The sequence below is a fragment of the Suncus etruscus genome, chromosome 11 (assembly GCF_024139225.1).
Source record: "Suncus etruscus isolate mSunEtr1 chromosome 11, mSunEtr1.pri.cur, whole genome shotgun sequence".
Lineage (NCBI taxonomy): Eukaryota > Metazoa > Chordata > Mammalia > Eulipotyphla > Soricidae > Suncus > Suncus etruscus.
This window is the reverse complement of record NC_064858.1, coordinates 98,453,509-98,478,879: the sequence shown is the minus strand read 5'-3', so window position 1 is coordinate 98,478,879 and position 25,371 is coordinate 98,453,509. Positions and strand designations below refer to the sequence as shown.

Sequence of the window (25,371 nt, the reverse complement as noted above, 5' to 3'; positions counted from 1 at the left end):
TTTATGTTCCATAACATAAAATCTTAAAAAAATATATTAATGTTTTCCATGCTCAAGTTTAGAAAAACAAACTCTCACATCATTCAACCCTTTTACATTCCTTAACAATAGCTCAACTCTTTTCCAACTTAGCAGGAATAAACAGTTTGTTGTGTTTTGAACGTTTTGCTGTTCACTTTCTTTATATTTTGCATGCTAGATGCACTTCCTCTGCTCCTTTCTTGCCAACCATTTGAGGGTGTCTCACCTTATTAACTCCAAGTATTTTAAGAATATGCAGATGCAATATGTTCTGTTCAGGAGCTGGAGAAATAGTACAATGGATAAGCCAATTACACTGCACATGGCTGACCCAGGTTCGATACCTGGCAGCCCAGAGGGTCCCCTGAGTACTGCCACGAGTGATTCCTGAATGTTAGAGCCAGGAGTTACCCCTGATCATCTCCAGGTGTTGCCCAAAAACCAAGAGGAAAGAAAAAAAATTTTTTTTCTGTTCAACAAAACTCTCATACCACTGAGCAATAAAGCAGAATAAAAAAAGGAAGCTCCCATCATCACGGATGAGGGAATACATAGGATTATGCACACCACCATATAAATTCACTTACCTTGGAATAATGGTAAGACTCAGCCAGCCTGCTGACTTGTTTAGACACTTCTTTTTTTTTTTTTTTTTTGGTTTTTGGTTTTTGGTTTTTGGGCCACACCCGGCGGTGTTCAGGAGTTACTCCTGGCTGTCTGCTCAGAAATAGCTCCTGGCAGGCATGGGGGACCATATGGGACACCGGGATTCGAACCAACCACCTTTGGTCCTGAATCGGCTGCTTGCAAGACAAATGCCGCTGTGCTATCCATCCGAGCCCATTTAGACACTTCTGAAACTGCCTTAGTGTGGGCACAAGTTCTGTGGTGCTGAGCTTTCTGTCCTGGCTTCCTCCTTCCCAAATATGACCTCTCCTGGGCAAGCTTCACCCTGTCCTACTACCCAGAGCTTACCCCTTTAGGGATCTGCCCAGCTTGTCCTAAAAGAATGTTACTTGTAAACAGAGCAGAGACAAGCAGGCACGTTCATCTCAGAGGGATCACTGGATCTTTGAACCAGATTTGTGGATAGGGAAAAAAAAACCCTTTACCCATGCTTTTTTTTATGTGTAAGTGGCTCAGCTTTTAAAAGAGTTCATGTCAGGGGCCAGAGAGATAGCATGGAGGTAAGGCGTTTGCCTTGCATCCAGAAGGATGGTGGTTCGAATCCCAGCATCCCATATGGTCCCTGAGCCTGCCAGGAGCAATTTCTGAGTGTAGAGCCAGGAGTAACCCCTGAGCGATGCTGGGTGTGACCCAAAAAAAAAAAAAATCTAAAGAAAAATGTCATGTTCAGGCTGGAGATGTTGTTCAAAGGCAGAGCACTTGGTTTGCCTCTGTGAGGCCCTAAGTTTGATCCCCAGCACTGAATAAAATAAAAAAAATAAAATACAAAAGAAATGATAGACTCCACATTTCTGGGAGTCAGGCCTAAGTTGTTTCTACTGAAACAAGTGTTCCCTGCAGCCCAGCTCTCACTTCCTGACCCTGTGGCTATCAAGTCTATGGATCACCGTCCACTGGAGTCCAGTTTAATCAGAGACATATGGGACTCATTGACTTCGGATGTTTATTTATTGAATTCCTGCATGGCAGAGGTTGCAGCTCGCTACTTAGAAATGAACCCCCGGGACTGCAGCTTCTAGAGATAAGCCAGAAGCCTTGCCTTCAGTTAGTCCCAAAAGCAGTTCACTCACTCCTTCCGAGCACTCTCCCAAATGCCTGGCAGCTTGCTGCTCCAGGCATTAGTGTATTGTGTCTACTCATTAAGCGAAGGAAATTTCTCGGTGTCTTTGCACGGTGGGGACCTGAAACACTGTCACCCCTTGTATTTGGCTGGTAGCTATGTTAGAAGATCTCTGGGTCATGTATGGTGAGGTTTTTTCCCTGAAAAAGATCTATTTTTTTTTCTTTTTGATTTTTGGGCAGCACTCGAGTTACTCCTGACTCTGCGCTCAGAAATCGCTCCTGGCTTGGGAGACCATGTGAGATGCAGGGGATCAAACCACAGTCTGTTCTGGATCAGCCGCAGAGCTGGGGAGGTCAGGAGCTTACACCCAGGAGCATAGGGGTCACTCTCAGTAATAGATTCAACTACCTCCCATCCTTCTTCTCTCAGATCTTTGGAACTTACAGAGTATTTTCAAGAAACTCGTATTGGGGCTGGCGAGATAGAACAGAGGGGAAGGCATTTGCCTTCCATGTAGCTGCTTTGGCCACAACCCCAGATTGGCCTCTGACATGAGGTAACAGTCCTGAGCACCAGCAGGAGTCGCCTTTGAGTATGGTCAGGGATACCCCATAACAAACAAACAAACAAAAATTTATTCCTGGATCTTTTCCCACCTCCCCTGGTGCCAGATGATGTCAGAATTAGCAGCAGCAGCAGGAGGAGGACCCAAATATGCCCATTACACCTGCCTTTTTTTCCCATGATCTTTTTTGTTTGTCTCTATGCATGTTTTAGAATCAGGCTCTTTCTTTCTCTTTTTTTTTTTTTTTTTGGTCTGGGGACCATACCCCAAAATGCTCAGGGGACACTTCCTGCTCAGTGATGTGGGGTTGCTTCAGGCTGTGCTCAGGGATCAGAGGGTTCTCCCATAAAGCAAGCACTCCAGGTCCCCCTTAAAATTATTCTAGTAAAGATAATGTCTTTACAATGTTTATATCCATGGCTTAGGGCACGCAGCTCTCAGAATCATCTCTCTGACCCTAGAATTAGGCCTCCTTTTAAAAAAATTAAAGGTTAATTTTTAAAACTTAGTTACAAAAAAGAAAAAAAGTCAGTTTATTAGTTATAAAAAGGAAAAAAGATACAGTGGATAAGGTGGTTGCCTTGCCCAAAGCCAACCCCAGAATCACATACTTCCATAATGATCATACTTTTGTTTTGTTTCGATTTGGGGCCACACCTAGTAGTGCTCAGGGCTTATTCCTGCCCTGTGCTCAGAAATTGCTCCTGGCAGGCTCAGGGGACCACATGAGATGCTGGGATGAACCTGGGTTGGCCATGCAAGGCAAATGCTGTGCTATCACTCTGGCCCCAATAATCATATTTTTGACCTAAAAGTAAAGGAATTACATATTTTACTAGGTTTCAGAGATGGCTTTTCTTTCCACAAAGACTAGTGAGTTCAGTTAGAGAAATAACTACACTAACAACTATCATGACAATCTTAATGAGTGAGAGAAGTAGAATGCCTGTCTCGAATACAGGCAGGGGTTGGGAAGCAGGTGGGGACATTGGTGGTGGGAATGTTGCACTGGTGAAGGGGGGTGATGTTTATGACTGAAACCCAACTACAAACATGTTTGTAATCCTGGTGCTTAAAGATATTATTTTTTAATATAATAAATGAAAAAATATATAATAAATGTTAAAAAAAAGATGGCTTTTAAGATACACTTATTTGTTCAAATGTTTTAGAAACGAGCTGTATAGCTCAGTTGTAGAGTGCAAAACTTTACTTTTCAAGACCTTTTGTTTTTGAGGGGGCATACCTTGTGGCACTCACAGGTTACTCCTGACTCTGTGCTTAGAAATCACTCCTGGCAGACTCCTAGCAGGACCAGATGGAATGATGAGGATTGAATCTGGGTCATCTGCAAGCAAGGCAAAAGCCCTACCTGTTGTGCTATCACTCCAGGCCATGGAAGGCCCAGTAAAGGTAGTAGAATGGGGTAGGGCACTTGCCTTGCAAACAGGTGGCTTGGCTTGGCCCTGGCACCACATATTGTCCTCCTGACCCCTGCTAGGAGTGATCCCTGAGTACAGAGCTAGGAGTTACCCCTGAGTATTGCTGGACATTTTTGGCCCCAAACCCAAAACTAAATAAAGGGTAATTTAATAGTTAACATAAAAGAGTACCAGAATATCTGAAATTTTGGCTGTTTGAAAATCTAGGATTTGTAGGCAATATGCAATTGAGATGCCAAATTTACTGAAACAAAATAAAATGAAAAAAAAATTAAAACCTATTCCTCTCCAAATGCCAATGTCTAGGCATTTTTCTACCACTATCCTACATAAGAGCAAAATATCCTCGGTTATGAAGTGTGGTGTTTGGAAATCCTTTCCAAAAGATGGAAATCCTTTCCAAAAGAATCAAGAGCCAGGGCCGGGTGGTGGCGCTAAAGGTAAGGTGCCTGCCTTCCCTGCGCTAGCCTTGGACGGACCGCGGTTCGATCCCCCGGTGTCCCATATGGTCCCCCAAGCCAGGAACAACTTCTGAGCACATAGCCAGGAGTAACTCCTGAGTGTTACCGGGTGTGGCCCAAAAACCAAAAAAAAAAAAAAAAAAAAAAAAAAGAATCAAGAGCCAGGAGCCAGAGCAGTGGCGCAAGCAGTAGAGCATTTGCCTTGCACACACTAACCTGGGACAGACCACGATTCGATACCCCAGCATCCCATATGGTCTGCCAAGCCAGAAGCGATTTCTGAACTATGCTTAGCCAGGAGTAACTCCTGAGCATCACCAAGTGTGGCCCAAAAACAAAAAGAAAATCAAGAGTAAACTTTATTTTAAGTAAAGTATTCCTTTAAGCCTGTATTAAGGTCTTCATAAAATATTCTTTCTATCTCCCTTGTTGATAAGGCTGAATAAGGTTGCCTAGTTACCTGAAATCCTAAGCATGATCAGAAGGTGGGCTGCCATGAGAGTACATTTTGTTTAATACTTAAAATTTGTCAAATGAAATGAATCACAGTTGGTACATCTTTCATCACTATGCATGTTAAGTCCTCAGGAAGTTCCTCTTCAGAATGGTCTTGACCTTGTCAATAGTAACCCACAGTCTGTTGTTGGTACTTGATATCACAGAAACTGAGCAGTATGATACAAGGGTAAGAGGAAGCCGGGATAAAGTTGGGGTGTGCAGTGGTCAGACCAGGTCACGTAGTCCAGTCATGTAATTGAATAATTGAATAGGGTTAGAGAATATGGGTGTGAAACTAGTTATGAAACTTTATAGGTGATGGTAGAACCCAGAGTGTGGAAGATTAAAAAAGGTATATTAGGGGCCAGAGCGGTAGTGCAAGCAATGAAGCATCTGCCTTGACCACACTAGCCTAGGACGAACCAAGGTTGGATCCCCCGGCATCCCATATGGTCCCCAAGCTAGGAGTGATTGCTGAGCGCAGAGCCAGGAGTAATTCCTGAGCGTCACCAAGTGTGCCCCCCCCCAAAAAAAAAGGTATATTAGAGACTGATTTAGGCCGATATTTGAAGAATAAAAAGTGTAAGTAGGCATACAGAGAAATGGATTATATCTGTACCAGGCCGTTATAGAACCCCAGAGCTGACAAACATTTTCCCCAGCAGTTGCATTAAAGAACAGCATTTCAAAAATAGATTCCATAGAATTGGAGCACAGTATAGTGGGCAGGGCACTTGCACGGCCAACCTGGGTTTGATCCCTGGCATGCCACAGGTCTCCCTGAGCACTGCCAGGAGTGATTCTGAGTGCAGACTCGTGACCCAAAAACAAACAAATAAAAATAAAACCCCAGATTCCATCATAAATTCCTTTGTCATTCTGTCTTATGTAAACATTCCCTAAATTGTGATTGTTTATTTTACATATCCATTGTTTATAAACATCCTCAGAAGAGCTAAAACTAATTTGAATCTGAAAAATTCCAAGTTGACTGAAAAAAAGTAAGAATGCAAATACATTTATTTTCTGAAAAAAAGTAAGAATGCAAATACATTTATTTTCTGGTGTCTCGGTCACTGCTGTTTTAATGATGAAATGAGTTATCAGTGAGTGGTTCCAGAGGCTAGTGTGTTTTTCTGGCCTTCTACTGACTCTATTGGGAATTCTTTTATTAATTCTACACTCACAAAATAAAAAGTGAGCAGCTTAAATAAAATTCTGGTTAAGTGACTATTTTGACAACATTCCTTTATAATTTTAGACTAAGGTTTCATATTTAAAGTTTTGATGTTTTTTTTTAAAAAAAGGACATTTTATAAATAAAATATGGATGAGTACTTGAGACATTTATATTAAGGCTGGGAAGAATTAATTTGAATAATATTTGGCGTAAGTCTACTGTTAAGGAGGCAGCAAACTGTGACCCAACAAAAAGAAGACTCTTAATTCCTTCTGAAATTCCATCCATTTGCCTCAGCATTTTTTAAATGATCTGGTTTTAAATTGACTTGTTATCAGGTTTCCAAGATTTTAATTTGCTGCAGTTAAGAATTTATGGGTCTGGGCCCGGCACAGCGGCGTTTGCCTTGCAAACGGCCAATCCAGGACCAAAGGTGGTTGGTTCGAATCCCGGTGTCCCATATGGTCCCCCGTGTCTGCCAGGAGCTATTTCTGAGCAGATAGCCAGGAGTAACCCTGAGCACCGCCGGGTGTGGCCCAAAAAAAAAAAAAGAATTTATGGGTCTGAGACTAAAAGAAACAGGATACATGCTCTCAATCTTGAGTTCAATCCCTGTATAACCTGTGTCCCATCAGCTGTGTGTCACCCAAGTGGTCCAAACACCTCTGAAGAGACTCCTTTAAAAAAAAAAAAAGGCAGAGGGGCCGGATCAATAGCACAGTAGAGAGGGCAGGGCAGTTGCCTTGTATGCAGCCAACCCAGGTTCGATCCCTGGCATCCCATATGGCCCACAAACCTGCCAGTAAAGATTTCTGAGCAAAGAGCCAAGTGTAACCTCTGAGTGCCACCAGGTATGGCCCAATAAAGACTAATTAATTAATTAATTAATTAAAAAGACAGAAATGGAGCTGGAGCCATATACAACAAGTAGGTTACACATGGCCACCCACGTTTGATCCCCGGTATCTCATCTCATCCCCCGAATCCCCAGGTACTGCCAGAAGTAATTCCTGAATGCAGAGCCAGTAGTAACCAACCTTTGAGCATATCCAGGTACCAAAACCAAGAATGTAAATAAATGATCAAAAGACAGAATTTGTGGTTTTGTTTGTTTGGTTGGTTGGTTGGTTTTTCAGGCCACACCTGTTTGATGCTCAGGGGTTACTCCTGGCTAAGCACTCAGAAATTGCCCCTGGCTTGGGGGACCATATGGGATGCCGGGGGATCGAACCGTGGTCGCAATCTTTCCTTGGCTAGCGCTTGCAAGGCAGACACCTTACCTCTAGCGCCAGCTCGCCGGCCCCAGAATTTGTGGTTTTTAATATTGCTACAGATATCTCGGTTATACATTTTTTTCCTTAAAAGACTCATGATTTTACTGTATTTATAAACTAGTGTGGGTCTTTAAAAAGTGACACTAGGCAGGCAGGAGTGGTGGCACAGCGGTAAGGTGCTTGACCTAGGAAGACAGCGGTTTGATCCCCCAACATCCCATAGGGTCCCCCAAGCCAGGAGCAACTTCTGAGTGCATAGCCAGGAGTAACCCCTGAGCATCACCAGGTGTGCCCCCCCCAAAAAAAAAGTGACACTCTGGTCAGAGAGATAGCACAGTGGTAGGGCATTTGCCTTGCACACAGCGGATCCTGGACAGACAGTGATTCGATTCCCGGCATCCCATTTGGTCCCCAAGCCTGCCAGGATCAATTTCTAAACACAGAGCCAAGAGTAACCCCTGAGCACTGCCGGGTGAGGCCAAAAAAAAAAAAAAAAAAGTGACACTCGGGGGCCAGAGCAACAGCACAGCAAGGAGAACATTTGCCTTGCACATGGCCTACACAGGTTCGATCCCCGGCATCAACTATGATCCCTCTGAGCACTGTAAGAGGTAATTCCTGAGCCAGGAATAATTCTTGAGAGTCACCAGGTATGGCCCCAAATAAACAAACAAAAAAAGTGACACTAGAAAAATAAAATAAAATAAAAATCATTTAGAATGTATCATCCAGAAATAATCATCATTAATATTTGTCAAACATCATTCGAAACATCTGTATTTCTACAGTAAGGTGACACAAAGAATGAAAATGTGTCAAATATGTACAAAATTTAATTGTAATTTACTTAATAAAAATCGGGTAAATTTCATAGAAATCAGAGTGAAATAAAATAATAAAAATGAAGCATCCATGAATGAGACAGAAATATAAGTATGATAAATTGATGAATATGATAAATTTTTTCTTTAAGTAAACTATCAGAAGATTCTTCTAAAATCAAGACAGGGCCAGAGGGGCTGGAGCAGTAGTGCAGTGGTAGGGTGCTTGCCTTGCACGCGGCTATCTCAGGATGGACCTCGGTTCGATCCCCAGCACCCAATATGGTCCCCTGAGCCAGGAGTGATTTCTGAGTGCATAGTCAGGAGTAATCCCTGAGTGTCACCAGGTGGGGCCAAAAAAAAAAAAAAGACAGGGCCAGAGTGATAGTACCATGGATAGGGTATTTTCCTTGCTGACCCAGGTTCAATCCCTGGTATCCCATATGGCCCCTGAGCCTACAAAGAGTAATTCTTGTGCACAGAGCCAGGAGTAACCCCTGAGCATAGCCAGCTGTGACCCCCAAAAATATAATAAAATAAAGACAAAATTAATGTAAAAAATTTAAAGTATAATCTTTAAAATAGGTTTATTTGGGGTTCAGAGAGATAGTAAAGCAAGTAGGGCACTTGCCTTGCATGCAAGATTAGATTTGATTCTCTGGCACCCCATATGGTCCCCTGAGCCCCACCATGTTTGATATCAGATAATAGATCCAGGAATAAGCCCTGAGCACTGCCACATGCTCAAAAAAAAAAAAAAAGAAAAGTATAAGGGCCAAAGCAATAGCACAAGCAGAAAGGTGTAATCGAACCCAGGTTCATTCCAGGTCCGCTACATGCAAGGCAAATGCCCTACCACTGTGCTATTGCTCCGGCCCCCCAGAACATTCGACTTGCTTAACTTTTTTTCTTGATTGCTAGCTTTGAAAGGAGTTTTCAAATGACAATTTTTACCTTAAAAACAAAAACGGAGTGAAAGAAGAGACATGAGTAGAAAAAATGGAATTAAATTTTGTCTCCCCATGAGTATATAATTCACATCTTCCAAATTTCCCGAGTTCCAATTTCAAATTACTCTGTGTTCACTCAGATAGCAAGCTCACAAAATCTGCTTCCCACGAGAGTGCTAGGATTGTCCATCCTTGATCACTAAGCTGAATTCCTACAGCGGTGCTGTCATTGAGAATATCTTCCTGCCCACTGCCAATAACCAGGCCTATGCAACTCTGTCCCTGTTTATGGCCTGCTGCCCCAGAACAAAGTACCAGCTCTAAATCCTCAACAGCTTCTGATCTTATCTAAGAAGTAAACAGTCCTTGAAACATAAGCACATTCCTTAAATCCAAGACTATAGGGCCAGGGGTCCCCCAATCCCCTGCTTCCATGGCAGAAGCATTTGCCTTGTAAGCATAAAGCTGCAAGACTGATCTCGGTGCCACCCTCTGGTATCAGGCACAGTCCCTGCAACTCTGCCATCTGAGTTCGCCAGCAGCACAACAACGTAACACCACAACAGAACGTAGCACCTGAGCCCAAAGTGCTGCTCTCTCTCCACAAGCATCACAACCAAGAGTGTCACCTGTCGTTGAATTAACAGAAAGAAGAGAAGGGGAATTAAAAGGTTCAGGGAGGGCCTGGAGCCATGGCACAGAGGTTTTGCATGCTGCTGACCCACGATGGACCTTGGTTCGATCCCCCAGCATCCCATATGGTCCCCCAAACCAGGAACAATTTCTGAGAACATAGCCAGGAATAACTCTTGAGCATCATAGGGTGTGGCCCAAAATTAAAAAAAAAAAAGATTTAGGGAGAAACCAATAAGTTGAGGCCAGACAGATAGTACACAGTGATGTTTGCCTTGCATGTAGCTATTCCTGGTTCAATCCCAAACACTGCATATGGTCCTGTGGTCACTAAAAACAGCCAGGTGAACGTCCTGAGCATTGCCAGGACCTACTCAAAAAAACAAATGGGAAAATAAAAAGAAAACTGAAAATAAGGGGCCAGAGAGATAGCATGGAGGCAGGGCATTTGCCTTGCATGCAGAAGGACGGTGGTTCAAATCACGGCATCCCATATGGTCCCCCAAGCCTGCCAGGAGTGATTTCTGAGTGTAGAGTCAGGAGTAACCAACCACTGAGTGCCGCCAGGTGTGACCCAAAAACCAAAAAAGAAAAAAAAAACTGAAAATAGCCAATCAAACCTTTTTATAATAATGCTAAAATGTGAATTTCTGTGATGCTCAGGGGTTATTCCTGGCTCTTTGCTCAGAAATCGCTCCTGGCTCAGGGGACCATATGGGATGCTGGGGGATCAAATCGAGGTCTGTCCTAGGTCAGCCACATGCAAGGCATATGCCAGACCACAACGCCACTGCTCCGGCCCTTCCTTTGAGAATTTAAAGCAAGATCTATCACAGGCCTTTGGCTTCCTAATCATTTATGGTCAAAAGAGTACTTTATGTGCAAGGAACATTTTCTCTTCATAGTCATGTATTTATGTAACATACATCGAATACATATATCCAGCAAACAAGTAACGAAATATATTTTCATGTTTTGTAAGTCAAAAGTGAGGTAACTTAAAACAAACAGTAATATTACAGAAGAATGTACAGCTATGGCAAAATTCGCAAGGATATACAAATAACTAAAGTTTCAGGTAGCAGGAAACACAAGGACAGGGAAATCAGGAATACATAATTTGGAAATAAAATTTTGAAATAAACGGATAAAAAAAAAAAAAGAAGCTTAAATGGTGCTTACCAGAACCTTGGATTTTTCTTTTTCTTTTCTTTTCTTTTGTTGCTTTTTTGGGGGGCGTTGGGTTTGGGGCTTAGGGGTTACTCCTGGCTGTGCATTCAGAAATCACTCCTGGCTCAAGGGAACATATGGGATGCCAGGGATCGAACCAAGGTCCGTCCTGGATCAGCCGTGTGCAAGGCAAATGCCCTACCGCTGTGCTCTCCGGCCCCTAGATTTTTCTATATTAATATGTACATATGTTGGGGTGGAAGAGATAGTACATCTAACACAGTGGTCTCGGTCTGTCATTCAAACACCCAGGCCTGTTCAGTTCCTCCTCCCCAGTTCCCACTTCAGCCTGGGAAGGCAAGCAAAACAGACCCAGTTTCCCATTCTTTTTTTAAAAGCAAATTCTTTACAGATTCGTACTTGGAGAATGAGGGGACAGCGGACTAGATCACGCCTGGCAGTGCTCAGGGACAATTCTTGGCTTTGGAGTGACCTGTGGCCATGTTGGGGTGAGGGTGGGGGGTTCCAATGTAATACCAGGGATTAAACCAGATTTAGCTGCATTCAAGGAAGGCAAGCAACTTACCCCTGTACTGTCTCTCCAGCCAGACTGGACACTTCTTTAAAATCAATTTATTTATTTAAAAATCACTAGTAGGGCCAGAGAGATAGCACAGGGTCAACCCTGGATGGACCTGGGTTCAATTCCCGGCACCCCATATGGACCTCCAAGCCTGCCAGGAGCGATTTTTGAGCCCAGAGCCAGGAGTAACCCTGAGCACCACCGAGTGTGACCAAAAACAAAAACATTTAAATAAAAATAAAAATCACTTTTACTAACAAATAACTCAGCATGGCCAACAATTGAGTCACTTGTCAGAATACTTGTTGGCTTGAGAAAAAGGGGTCTCAGGTCATTTTGTTTTGTTTTGTTTTGTTTTGTTGGGAAACCACACCCTGCGGTGCTCATGATTACTCCTGGCTCTGTGCTCAGGCATCATTTCTGACAGTGCTCAGGGACCATATAGGATGCTGGGGATATCTAACCTGGGGTCAGCCACATGCAAAGCCATGCTATCACTCCAACCCCTTAGGCATCTTTTTGTAAGGTCTGATTGGGGAGTCAGTGCTTGCGGAGCTGTCTTTATTGTTTTCCTGTAATCCGCCTTGAAAGACTGAAACACCTTCCCTTTTTTCTTTATGTATTCAGACTGTCGGGAGGGAACTGTTGCTCCACTTAATTGACTATCTTGTGACCAATGATGGAAAAGACCCTGAAATCACACAGTTAATCAACAGTACCCGGATACACATCATGCCGACCATGAACCCAGATGGATTCGAAGCTGTTAAAATACCTGATTGTTACTACAGTGATGGAAGGTAAGAATGGCTTCTCTCAGGCCAGAGAGATAGCATGGAGGTAGGGTGTTTGCCTTGCATGCAGAAGGATGGTGGTTCGAATCCCGGCATCCCATAGGGTTCCCCAAGCCTGCCAGGAACGATTTCTGAGTGCAGAGCCAGGAGGAAACCCTGAGAGCTGCTGTGTGTGACCCAAAACCCAACCCCCCCCCAAAAAAAAGAATGGCCTCTCTATTACAAACACTGAACCCCCGTGCAGGCAGACCCTGTGAGCTCCAACCCTAGGTTTTGAGTGTCCTCTTGGACACACTGCTGTGTGTCTGGGGGGAATAAGTAACCGGCACCACAACCACATGTGTGCAAACCCCACAACTGAAGTGTGCATTTGGCCAACAAACCACCACCACAAAGGGAAGGGAAAGGTAAAAAAGTAAAAAATTAAATAATGAAGTTAAAAAATAAAAACAAAAACAAAACAACCAAAGGTCCTAATCAGCAAGGACTCCTCCTGGTTCTGTGGGAGCACTACCAGGGGTGATTCCTGAGTACAAAGCCAGGAATAAGCCCTGAAAACAGTTGGGTATAACAAAAGAAAAAAAAAAGACCTTATGGGAGATCCCATGACTTCTTTATTCCATCCCAGCCAACTGCCCTGCCCCAGCCCCATTTTCTGGAAAGTCTTTTGTTTGTTTTGTTTTCTTTTGGGGGACCCACAACTAGTGATGCTCAGGGGTTACTCCTGACGATAAGCTCAGAAATCATTCCTGGCTTTGGGGACCATATGGGACACCGAGGGATTGAACCGTGGTCCGTCCTAGGCTAGCGCATGCAAGGCAGTTGCCCTACCACTTGTGCCACCGCTCTGGCCCCTTGAAAGTCTTTCTTGCTCACCTCAAATTCCTGTTCCCACCACTTGTGGTTCCTGGTTAAAGTCCCTCGTAGCCTTCATAGCATAGTCAGAAGGGTCTAATTTCTTGTGTTGTATCTCTCCTTTGACAGGCTCAGCTCCCTAAGTGCAGGAATCCGGTGCATTGAGTTTGTTGTTAAATCCCCAAGGCCTTGGCCCTCAATGATTACAAGTTCCTTAATCTGCAAGGACTAATCATGGGTGGCTGGAAGATTTCTCCCTGCACTCAGCTCATCCATGCTTTGCTTGATAAAGGCCCAGCTTTGATCCCCTGCACTGTCTGGTCATAGAGAAGTAGACAGGGCTCAGAGTAACTCTGGGTACCAGAGAGTGGCTCAAAAGCAAAGAAAACCCAAAAACCCAAGAACTACCAAATCAGTTACCATTTGATTGCCTACAACTTTGAATCCGTCTAACATATTTATTTATTTATGTATTTATTTATTTATTTTGATTTAGGGACCACACCAGGCAATGCTAAGGGCTTACTCCTGGCTCTGCACTCAAAAATCACTCCTGGCCATGCTCAGGGGACTAGGGGGTGGAGAGGTATTGAACCTGGGTCGGCTGCATGCAGGGCAAGCACCATACCTGCTCTACTATCTCTTCAACCCCATTTACAGAATATTTAAACATACCAAGTCTACTTTTTAGAAATACATTGGCATTGAGAAGCCTACTTCTATGATGTGTATAATCCGTGGCTGTGTTGCAAACAGCTACTTAGTAGGTCCCTGTGATTTGCTCTCAGATCTGTAAGTCAGGGGTAGGAGCTGGGCAGAGCAGGAAAGCATTTAATGTGTGCCATGGGGATCTCCGGGCTAATGTAAAGATAACATATCAGAAGACCAGATCAAGGCACTCAATCTGTCACTCCTCTCCTCTTCACCACCTCTGCCTAGTACCTCATCCTGGCTCCTTAGGAACTCTCTAAGGGACCAGCCTTGGGCTCTCAAGTCCCAAAAGACAGGCTTCCAAGAGCAAAAGGCCTGAGAAACAAACACATCCCTCGAACAGCTGAGCAGAACAGGCCACTCTACAGGGGACTTCATAGCATGTGCATGTCAGGTGGGGCTCGCAGAGGTTGCCTCAGCCTCACACTCCCCATGTAATTATCGTTAGAAAAAAAAACCTTAAGTCCAGGACCAGAGCAATAGCACAGTGATAGGACGTTTGCCTTGCACAAGGCTGACCCAGGACGGACTGCAGTTCGATCCCTGGCATTCCATATGGTCCCCTGAGCCAGGACCAATTTCTGAGTGCAGAGCCAGGAATAACCCCTGAACATCACCAGATGTGACCCAAACCCCCCGCAAAAAAAAAACCACGTAAGTCCAGACCAAAGATCTGAACACCACAGACATCCAGACACTACAAGACCATCAGAAAACCCTCCAAACTTTCTTTTCCAGGGAGAACAGTAATAACTATGACCTGAATAGAAACTTCCCTGATGCTTTTGAGTTTAACAACGAGACAACTCAGCCTGAAACCAAGGCAGTTCTGGAGTGGCTGAAAACAGAGACCTTCGTCCTCTCTGCAAATCTCCATGGCGGCGCCCAGGTGGCCAGTTACCCATTTGACAATGGCATTCCAGGTAAGCAAAGGTGAGCCCAGCTCTCACCACGTCTGGAGTGGAACTGCCACTCTGCCTCTGGCTGCGGATCAAATATCTCACCCCTTGCTCCCAGCCACCACTACCACCTCCAGCACTTCTGGGTCAGCTGAGAAGTTGTTATGGCACATAGTGCAGGTGTTAAGGCACTAGCCTTGCATACTGCCAACATGGATTAGATCCATATACGGTCCCCAGAGCCCTGCAAGAGTGATCTCTGGGCACAAAGCCAGGAATACAGCTAGATGTGAGACAGAAACAAACAAAAGAAGAACTAAGCTCTTGGTTCATTTTTTTTCTTTTGGTAAAATAGGGAGACAGCATTCTATTTCCTTCTTTGTTTTGTTTTGTTTTGTTTTGTTTTTGGGCCACACCCGGCAGTGCTCAGGGGTTACTCCTGGCTATCTGCTCAGAAATAGCTCCTGGCAGGCACGGGGGACCATATGGGACACTGGGATTTGAACCAACCACCTTTGGTCCTGGATCTGCTGCTTGCAAGGCAAACGCCGCTGTGCTCTCTCCGGGCCCCTATTTCCTTCTTAGTACCTTCCATCTTTTTTTTTTTTCAGTTTTGAGCTCAGATCTGGTGATATGTTCAAGGGTTATTCCTGGTTCTGCACTGAAGCTGGGGATCAACTCAGGTTGGCTGCAATGCAAAGCAAATGCCTTACCCACTGCACTATTTCTCCAGTCCCCTCTTTGCTAATCTTATGAGTAAGAACTGTTACTAGGGCCTGAGAGATAGCATGGAGGTAGGCTGTTTGCCTTGCATGCAAAAGGACGGTGGTTCAAATCCTGGCATCCCATGTGGTCCTCCGAACCTGCCAGGAGTGATTTCTAAGCATAGAGCCAGGAGTAACCCAAAAAAAAATAAATAAATAAAAGAGAACTGTTACTCCTCTTGAAGTTCTGTAGAATAAGGTTTCTTATCAAGGCGTTATAATATTGCAATTTCGGGGCCAGAGAAATAACATGGAGGTAGGGCATTTACCTTGCATGCAGAAGGTCAATGCCCTACTGCTGTGCTATTCTCCAGCCCTAAATATGAAAAGATTTGCATGAAATGAAATGGCTTGTTTTATGGGGTATCACCTTATAATACTCATTACAAACTAGAAAGAATGGAAATATCACAGGGGTCAAGGCACTTGCCTTGCATACAGCTGACAAGGTTCAATCCCTAGTACCATATATGCACCTCCTCGCACCAACCACCACTGGGAATTAGTCCTAAACAGAGCCAGGAGTAAGCCTTGAGCACCACCTGGTGTGGCCCCCTAAAATAAATAAATAAAAACTAGAAAGGAGCCGGAGAGATAGCATGGAGGTTGGACATTTGCCTTACATGCAGAAGGACAGTGGTTCAAATCCCGACATCCCATATGATCCCCTGAGCCTTCCAGGAGCAATTTCTGAGCACAGGGCCAGGAGGAACCCCTGAGCACTGCTGGGTGTGACCAAAAACAAAAACAAACTAACAAACAAACAAAAACTAGAAAGAAGTGTAGAGGGAGACTTTATGGAAGTATATAGTATTTCTCAGTCCCCTTGCAGGCCCCCAGGATATTTCAAGAGAATCACAGGTGAAAATCACATAAATGGAGGAGTGGATGACAGCACAATAGGACCAACCAATAAATTGGGGTCAAAGGAAGAGGCCACAACGAGGGAAGTTAGAAATATAGAGGATTTCCCTCTGAGCCTGATGTGATATGGACTTATTAATCTGGTGTTGTGTATTTCCTCTTACTCTGAAGTCAAATAGGATTGTCATTTATCTACAGAAACTGGGACGTCACACTCTCGAAGCTTAACCCCAGATGATGATGTATTTCAATATCTTGCCTATACATATTCTTCCAATAATCCCAGCATGAAGAACGGAGATGCGTGTAAAAATCATATTAAGGCTCCGAATGGAATCATAAATGGGTATTCTTGGTACCCACTAAAAGGTGAGCCTCTCTTCCTCTCTCCCATGTTCTTGTTCAGTGGTCCTCAAACTACGGCCCATGGGCCACATACTGTATTTGTTCCCGTTTTGTTTCTTCACTTCAGACACCAACGGTCTGTGAACTGGGCCCCTATTTAAAAAGTTGAGAACCATTGCTCTTGTTCTTCCATTCAGGGGGCCTGCATGGGCCCCAGATGCTCTAGTGTTACTTGGGCCCCATCTCCTAGAGTTCCTTCAGTCCTGTGTCTGCCCACTGATCTCACAGGGCGAAGTGGGCCGCTAATCATCTCATTGATGCTCTGTTGTGTCCATCCCTGCCCAAACATCCTTCATGTTTCGGGTATTTATTCACTACAAACCAGCAATGGTGAGCACAGGGTACATCTCATCCTCTAAAGAGGGAAGAACGGTCATCTAATTATGATGACAGTGAAATTAGAAGAAAAATATAGATTTAGAAAACATACCGAGCCGGAGAGAGAGCACAACAGTAGAGCATTTGCATTGCAAGCAGCTGGTTCAGGACAAATGGTAATTTGTATCCAGGCATCCCATATGGTCCGCTGTGCCTGCCAGGAGCAATATCTGAGTGCAGAGCTAGGAGTAACCCCTGAGTGCTGCTGGATGTGACCCAGAAACAAAAAAAACAAAATGAAAACAAACAAACAAAAAAAAACACAAAGAAAGAAAACATACCATGTGCCTACAAGAGTATCCAACCAAAATATGACAGAACAGAAAAGGCCTTTAAAAAAAAAAAAAAAAAAACAACTCCTGGGCCAGAGTGGTGGCACAGATGGTAGGGCATTTGCCTTGCACACACTAACCTAGGATGGACTGAGGTTTGATCCCCTAGCACCCACATGGTCCCCCAAGCCAGGAGCGATTTCTGAGCACATAGCCAGGAGTAACCCCTGAGTGTCACCTAGTGTGGTCCAAAAACAAAAACAAAAACAAAACTCCTATATCCTCTCATCTGATGCATGACTACGACACAATTTTATTTTGTATTGTCATCAAGTCACATCTCCCATCCTGTAGAACCAGCAGGGGCCCCGAGAGATGAGATAGGCATGTAAGGCGCTGCCAGGTTTTCATCCCCAACACCACTTATATAGTCCCTGAGTCCTACCAGGAGTGATCCCTAAGTAGAGGGCCAAAAGGAAGCCCCAAGTATTGCCAGCTGTGCCCACCAAATAACAACAAACAAACAAACAAACAAAAAAAAACAACACCCTAAAAACCTGAATTTGCACAAAGTATTTTTATTGAAAAGCCACTGTGTTTGCCAAACGAAAAGGCACTTCTAACTGGATGCAGTGGAAAAGGGAGAGTTTGGAGCCTCTTTCTATACAAAAGGAGGGAAGCAGGCAAGGAGACTGCCATAGGGGACAGGGCAAAGGAATGGCATAAGCAGAATTCCAGGAGTATCGGAGGACTTATCCCAGCTGGGGAACTGAGAAAGCGATCCCAGCAGAGCCGTAGAATGGAAAGATGAGAGTGATGACTAGTATTCATGTCTCAGAAGGAAGCTGGCTAACCTGACATCCCAGACCCACAACTGCATGCTGCATTTCCCCCAGGTGCCATGCTAAAATGCAGGCATTCAGCTCGTTCTCAGGAGCTAGTACTTTTGTGGGGGTGCAACTCCCTGCCATCTTTCCAGATAAGCACAAGCCACATTTGAGAGGTAGCTAGGCCAATTAGCACCAAGCACCCCAACCTCTGTTGTCCAAAATGCAACCTCCCCACCACCACCATCACCATAGGCTCCAGCTTGTCTCCTGCCTTGTCCATGCTTGTTGCTCTCAGCCAAGCCAAGCCACTCCTTCCAGTAGCAGGGCTATCCCTTGAGAGTCTGTCCCTTTGAGGACAGTCCAAATGTATAGGACATTACCCAGGAACATGACCAGGAAAGGATAGTTTTGCTACCAGGACTTGTCTCTTGGTCTATAGGTAAGCTCTGTATCCTGAGAAAAATAGCAGATGGGGAGCTGTTGAAGAAGACTAGACCAGTGTCTACCGGTTCAGCCTGGATGTTTGCAGGCTAGGCTAGTGTCCTATACAGAGCTGCACACTCAGCATTTGGCATTCTCAAACCTACATGCTTTGCACATCTGTTTTCCCATTCAATTTCTTCCTACCTGAGACAGCCATCCAGCCAAGGGCTTTTTTACTTTGTCTTGTTTTGTTCTCCTCCCTCTTTTTTTTTTGTTTTGTTTTGTTTTGATAGTAAAGTCAAATTTTTATACAAATATTATAAAAGTAAAGGATAGAAATTTCTTTAGAGCTGAAACCTATACCTATATAGATACTACTTAATATTTTGATGTAATAGTTTATTACTATGGGAATTTGGGGGTTAGGGTTTTTTTTCTTTCTTTTGTTCTTTTTTACTTTTTTGCTTCTGCTGCTGCTGTAGCAATCATTCCCAAATCCCTGTCAGAATTAAGAATACATAATACATACTTTTTGGACAAATCTCAAGTACAGCAAATTAAAACCTGGCAGAAACTGTTCAAAGTCACTATATTTTATCAAATTCAATACAATGAGTTTTTTTGGGGTTTTTTTTTTTTTTTGGTTTTTTTTTTTTGTTTTTTTTTTTTGGTTTTTTTTTTTTTTTTTTTTTTGGTTTTTGGCCACACCCGGCGGTGCTCAGGGGTTACTCCTGGCTATCTGCTCAGAAATAGCTCCTGGCAGGCACGGGGAACCATATGGGACACCGGGATTTGAACCAACCACCTTTGGTTCTGGATCGGTTTGCAAGGCAAACACCGCTGTGCTATCTCTCCGGGCCCCCAATACAGTGAGTTTAAAGCCTAATGTACCACCAAGAAAAGGGGGGCTGGGATGTTTCTAGTCAAACTTCAGCACAGTGAATTTTTTTTCAATCATCAAATTCATGATATCTTGATTCGAAATGGGTCAGAGGTACATACTTTGTACCTGGAAACCCCAAGTTTAGTCCTTGGCACTATGTGGTACCCAAGAATAGTCTATATCAATATAGAAAGCTAAATTTACTAATTTGGGGATAATAATGATGGGCTTCCCAGCCCCTTTCTTCACCTTCTCATCCTGTCCCCTTCCCCTTTCCCCTGCCTCAGTTATTATTGGTCAACTTGGTCAGAAGTTCAGTGTGGGGCCTGACCAGGTATAACCCCTTAAACAGGTATATAACCCCTATCACCAGGTATAGCCCCCTAAACAGTCAACATTTTTTAAATGTCCCAGTTCAAATTTTAAAATATAAAGTTTTTGCATGTAAGAAATCATGAAATGTTCATAATCTTTCAGAATATGTCTTTAGAGATGTCAAAATGAGAAAAAGAGGTGGAAGCAGAAAAATAAAGCAGGAATAAAGCATACGTCTTACATGCAGCCACATCTGGTTTGATCCCTGATTCCATATTGTTCGGTACATAGCTAGGTATGACCCTAAACACATTAGGGTGGCCTGGGTAGTGCCTATACTATCAGCACTGCTGCATCACAGCCTCAGGCCCCACACTGAACTTCCGACCAAGTTGACCAATAATAACTGAGGCAGGGGAAAGGGGAAGGGGACAGGATGAGAAGGTGAAGAAAGGGGCCGGGAAGCCCATCATTATTATCCCCAAATTAGTAAATTTAGCTTTCTATATTGATGAATGAAACATAACATATAACATAACATAACATATAACACCCTATTTGATATCTGTTTAAAGTACATTGGGGGCCGTAGTGCTAAAAATGTGGTAAAGCGTTTGCCTTGCACTTGGCTTGCACAGGTTCCATCCTTGGCATTCTATATGGTCGTCGGAGCCAGGAGCGATTTCTGAGCACTGAGCCAGGAGTAACTCCTGCGTGCTGCCAGGTGTGGCTCAAAAAAGATACACACACACACACACACACACACACACACACACACACACACACACACACACACTGGCGGGTGATGTATTCTGAAGTTGCTTTTTTTTGTAATGTAGGTTTGAAAAGGGGGTAAGGAGACCTTTCTCTTACCCCTCGCTTAATCCTGATGAGCCATTGAACTTTAGTCAGAACCACTCCAAGCTACGCATATGGGACTATTTAGGATTGCCTGGTCATGCCTGGGTAATAAAAAATCAAGCTTAGATTTTTACATGCTAATATGTCAAATTCATCTTTTCCTGTTTGCATGTGCACTTGCCTTGCAACTGTCTGATTCACTTGTCCCCAAGGAATCTTGGCCCTTGGCACCACTCCAAGCTCAGAACTTGAAAATGGTGACTATCCCTTTCTCCTTGGTGTATAGGTGGAATGCAAGATTACAACTACATCTGGGCCCAGTGTTTTGAAATTACTTTGGAGTTGTCGTGCTGTAAATATCCTCCTCCGGAGAAGTTGCCATCCTTCTGGAATGATAACAAAGTCTCCTTAATTACATACATCAAACAGGTGCACTTAGGTTTGTAAGATTTTCATAATTATGGGGGGGCTGCAAACTAAAATGTGGGGGCTGTGAAAATGCAGGCTGCTATTTGTTTTCTCAGTTCAGGCTCATGGTACAGCTCTTGATACAGCGCATTCTGAACTAGAATTGATGGTTGAGATTTCTCTACATTAGTGTTTGCAGTGTGTTCATTCTTAATAGTTCATAAAAGAGAAAACTTGTAGTGTAGGTTACTTTCACAAAAGTTATAAAATCTGAAATGCTCCTAATATGGCCTGGTGAATGAACTGAAAATAAAAAGCAAAAGGCATTATAAGATAGGGGTTCACTTCGTTACACGATCACATATTTTGGGAGGAAAAGGCTGCTTTGCATATCACTTGCCCCCAAATATCACAGATCTAGTGAAGAGGTGACATTTTGCAATTTCCCTAGAATTTAATTGTTGATATCGTTCCATCAGCTTCACTTCTCCCACCCTTCAATTCTGTTGAGTGACTTGACACTGGGAACTTTCCCGTTCTATTTTTTTACTAGCTCTCTGGTCTTTATCAAAGATGGACAGACTAACTGTGACAAGAATGACAATTCTCATACATGTGCAGCAGATTTGCTGGAACAGTTTGTTAAAACAAATAAAATCTTTGAGGCCAAAGATTTTGCTGAGTGATAGAGCACATGTTTTGCATGTATAAAGCTCAGGAGTTGATTCCTGGCATAAACAGGGCCGCATAACCTGCTTCACAAACACACACACCCCTAAAATAATGTCCCTTTCTCCTTTCAGAACTATCTTTCCAGCCACTCCTATCACAAGTACACAAAGATTGGTGAATTCCATTCCCTGTGACAATGGATTTTATAAAAATGTCACCTTTCAGCCAAGCATCTCCTCTACCTGCAATAAGCTTGTTAACTGTCTTCCTTCTTTCTTTCTTCCTGTTTTTATGTTTCCAAACTTCATTTTGTTTTTACTTGGGGGGCCATCCCTGATGGTGTTCAGGTTTGACTCCTGGCTCTGCACTTAGGGGAATCACTCCTGGTTGTGCTAAAATTCTTCCTTCATCAGCATCAATGTGATAGTGCAGCTGAAAGTGAAGGATGTTCCAGGTAACTGCTAATGCTATTGCTAAAGATTGCATTAAGAGGGGCTCTGATGGCCATGGGGACATTATAATGCCAGTGATGGGTCTTTGTAAACTGTTAAATAGCATACGAATTCCAGCATGGCTATTATTACTACTTATAGGGAGGGCTCACCAGTCCATCTACATGAGGCAACTCTGCCCCCTTGTGGTTCCAGACAGAAACTTTCCCACCCCTGCTTTAAAATTAAATGCTCCGTTAATGTTCTCTCTCTCTCTCTCTCTCTCTCTCTCTCTCTCTCTCTCTCTCTCTCTCTCTCTCTCTCTCTCTCTCTCTCTCTCTCTCTCTCTCTCTCTCTCTCTCTCTCTCTCTCTCTCTCTCTCTCTCTCTCTCTCTCTCTCTCTCTCTCTCTCTCTCTCTCTCTCTCTCTCTCTCTCTATTAATGTTCTCTCTCTCTCTTATACAGACATACACACACACACACATACACACATATAGGACCAGGGAAATACTTCAAAATCATGGAGCACATATCTAGCATGCACAAGGCCCTGAGTTTCATCCCCAGCCCTGCATTTGGAATCCAAAGCACTGCTGAGGGGCCGGGCAGTGGCGCTAAAGGTAAGGTGCCTGCCTTGCCTGCACTAGCCTTGGACGGACCGCAGTTCGATCCCCCGGTGTCCCATATGGTCCCCCAAGCCAGGAGCAACTTCTGAGCACATAGCCAGGAGTAACCCCTGAGCGTTACTGGGTATGGCCCAAAAACAAAAACAAAACAAAAACAAAAACAAAAACAAAAAAAAACAAAGCACTGCTGAGAGTGGCTACTGGGCCCCCAATATGTTGCTGGGGAAAACCATAATTTAAAATAATAATAATAATAGTAATAATAATGGGGCAAGAGCAATAGCACAGCTGGTAAAATGGTAATCTTGCCCATGTCCAACCCAGGCTCAATCCCCAGCATTCCATATAGACCCCAACCACCATTGGAATAACCGCTGAGTACAGAGCCAGGAGTAACCCCTAAACACTGTCAGACGTAACAAAAATAATTTAGTAATACCACATGGGCATTGTTATTTGATAGCAATGTTCTCTATATTGGTTTCCAATTAAAAGCCAAAGAATATTTTGTGAATATCTTTTTTAAAAATTGAGTTGACAAGCCAACAAGATAGTACAATGGGTAAGACACTTGCCTTGCACATAGCTGACCTAGTTCACACCCCAGCAGTGCCTATAGTCCTATAATCTCCGAGCATCATCACAAGTGATCCCTGCGCGCTGCCAAGTATGAATCAAATACTGTCCTCCTCGTAGTTCCAATCAAGTTCATAAATACAGAGAGAGAGGGGCCAGAGAGATAGCATGGCGGTAAGGTGTTTGCCTTTCAGGCAGAAGGTCCGTGGTTCAAATCCCGGCGTCCCATATGGTCCCCCGTGCCTGCCAGGAGCGATTTCTGAGCATAGAGCCAGGAGTAACCCCTGAGCACTGCCGGGTGTGACCCAAAAACCAAAAAAAAAAAAAAAAAAAATACAGAGAGAGAGAGAGAGAGGTGGTTTTGTGTCATTTGTGTCGATTATTTTTCCAAATCTTCCCTCTCCAACATTAAGTCAAAGCAGCTTGTAAGTATCCACTATATTTTTTTCTTTTCTTTACTTTGTTTTGTTTTGTTTTGTTTTTGTTTTTGAGTCACACCCGGCTGTGTTCAGGGGTTACTTCTGGCTCTGCACTCAGAAATTGCCCCTGGCAGGTTTGGGGACCATATGGGATGCCAGATTCAAACCACCATCTGTCCTGGATTGGCTGCGTTCAAGGCAAATGCCCTACCACTGTGCTATCTCTCTGGCCCACCACTATATTTTTCTTAATTAGCATTTTTGTGTCATGTACTATAAAATGTGGTATTAACATTTTGAGAAAGCTACACCCAGCAGTGCTCAGGAGTTACTTTAAGCTCTGCATTCATACATTATTCTGGCAACTCGAGAGACCATAATCAGGTCAACAGCATGGAAAGCAAACACCCTATCTGCTGTATTATCACTCTGGCCCCTGGTATTGACTTTTAATTCTCTTTTTGTCTTGCAGGTGTAAAGGGTCAAGTTTTTGATCAGGATAAAAAGCCATTACCTAACGTAATTGTAGAAGTACAAGACAAAAAACACATCTGTCCCTACAGAACCAACAAATTTGGAGAATATTACCTCCTTCTATTGCCTGGCACCTATTTAATAAATGTAAGTTTGATGTTTTCATTTTTCTATTAAAATATTACTTAACAGGCCCAGAGAGATAGCACAGTGGTGTTTGCCTTGCAAGCAGCCAATCCAGGACCAAAGGTGGTTAGTTCGAATCCGGGTGTCTCATATGGTCCCCCGTGCCTGCCAGGAGCTATTTCTGAGCAGACAGTCAGGAGTAACCCCTGAGCACTGCTGGGTGTGGCCCCAAAAAAAAAAAAATATTTCTTAACTCAGTATTTTTCCACCCAGACAGGATCTTAAATACTTGGATATTTTCCAGTCAGAAAAATAAAGATATCAGGATAGAAGCAAAGATTATGTCAGACTTGGATGAGCAAGAGGATTGAAATCACACAAATAAAACAAAAACTTACGTGTTTTTCTTTCAATTAGCAACCACGGTTTATTTTTGATTTTTGTTTTGTTTTGGAGACATCCAAGAGAGCTAGTGGTTTACGCCTGGCTCTGTGCTCAAGGATCACTCCTGGCAGTAGTGAGGGACCAAATGTAATGAGAGGGGGAAAAAAAAATTGGCCACACCCTGAGAGGTGCTCAGGGGTTACTCCTGGCCCTTCGCTCAGAATTCACCCCTAGCAGGCTCAGTGGACCATATAGAATGCTGGGAATCAAACCCAGGTCATCTGTGTGCTACCGCCATGCTATCACTCTGGTCCATTAGTGAGAGAAATTGAACCTGAGTCAATGGAAGGCAAGCATCTTACCCACTATACTTATCTCTCCAGCCCAGAAGTTAGGGTTTGGGTTTATTTGTTTTGTTTTTGTTTGTTTGGTTTTTTTGGGGGGGGCCATATCCAGCAGTGCTCAGGGGTTACTCCTGGCTCTGTGCTCAGAAATCGCTCTTGGCAGGCACAGGGGACCATATGGGATGCCGGGATTCGACCCATCGTCGGTCCTGGGTAGGCTGCTTGCAAGGCAAACACCCTACCGATGTGCTATCTCTCCGGCCCCAGCAGTTAGATTTTTTAATTAAAAGTCAAGGACCAGGAGACATT

The 25,371-nt window shown here is 43.7% G+C and overlaps 1 protein-coding gene across 1 annotated transcript in view; it reads left to right on the top strand.

Annotated features, from left to right (window-relative positions):
* CPM (carboxypeptidase M) overlaps window positions 1–25,371 on the top strand; it is a 71,154-nt gene that overhangs the window by 40,328 nt on the left and 5,455 nt on the right. The window contains exons 3-7 of the mRNA XM_049782759.1: window positions 11,976–12,148; window positions 14,447–14,631; window positions 16,434–16,604; window positions 20,889–21,041; window positions 24,207–24,355. Coding sequence (XP_049638716.1) covers window positions 11,976–12,148; window positions 14,447–14,631; window positions 16,434–16,604; window positions 20,889–21,041; window positions 24,207–24,355 — 831 coding nt within the window. The remainder of the gene's footprint in view (window positions 1–11,975; window positions 12,149–14,446; window positions 14,632–16,433; window positions 16,605–20,888; window positions 21,042–24,206; window positions 24,356–25,371) is intronic.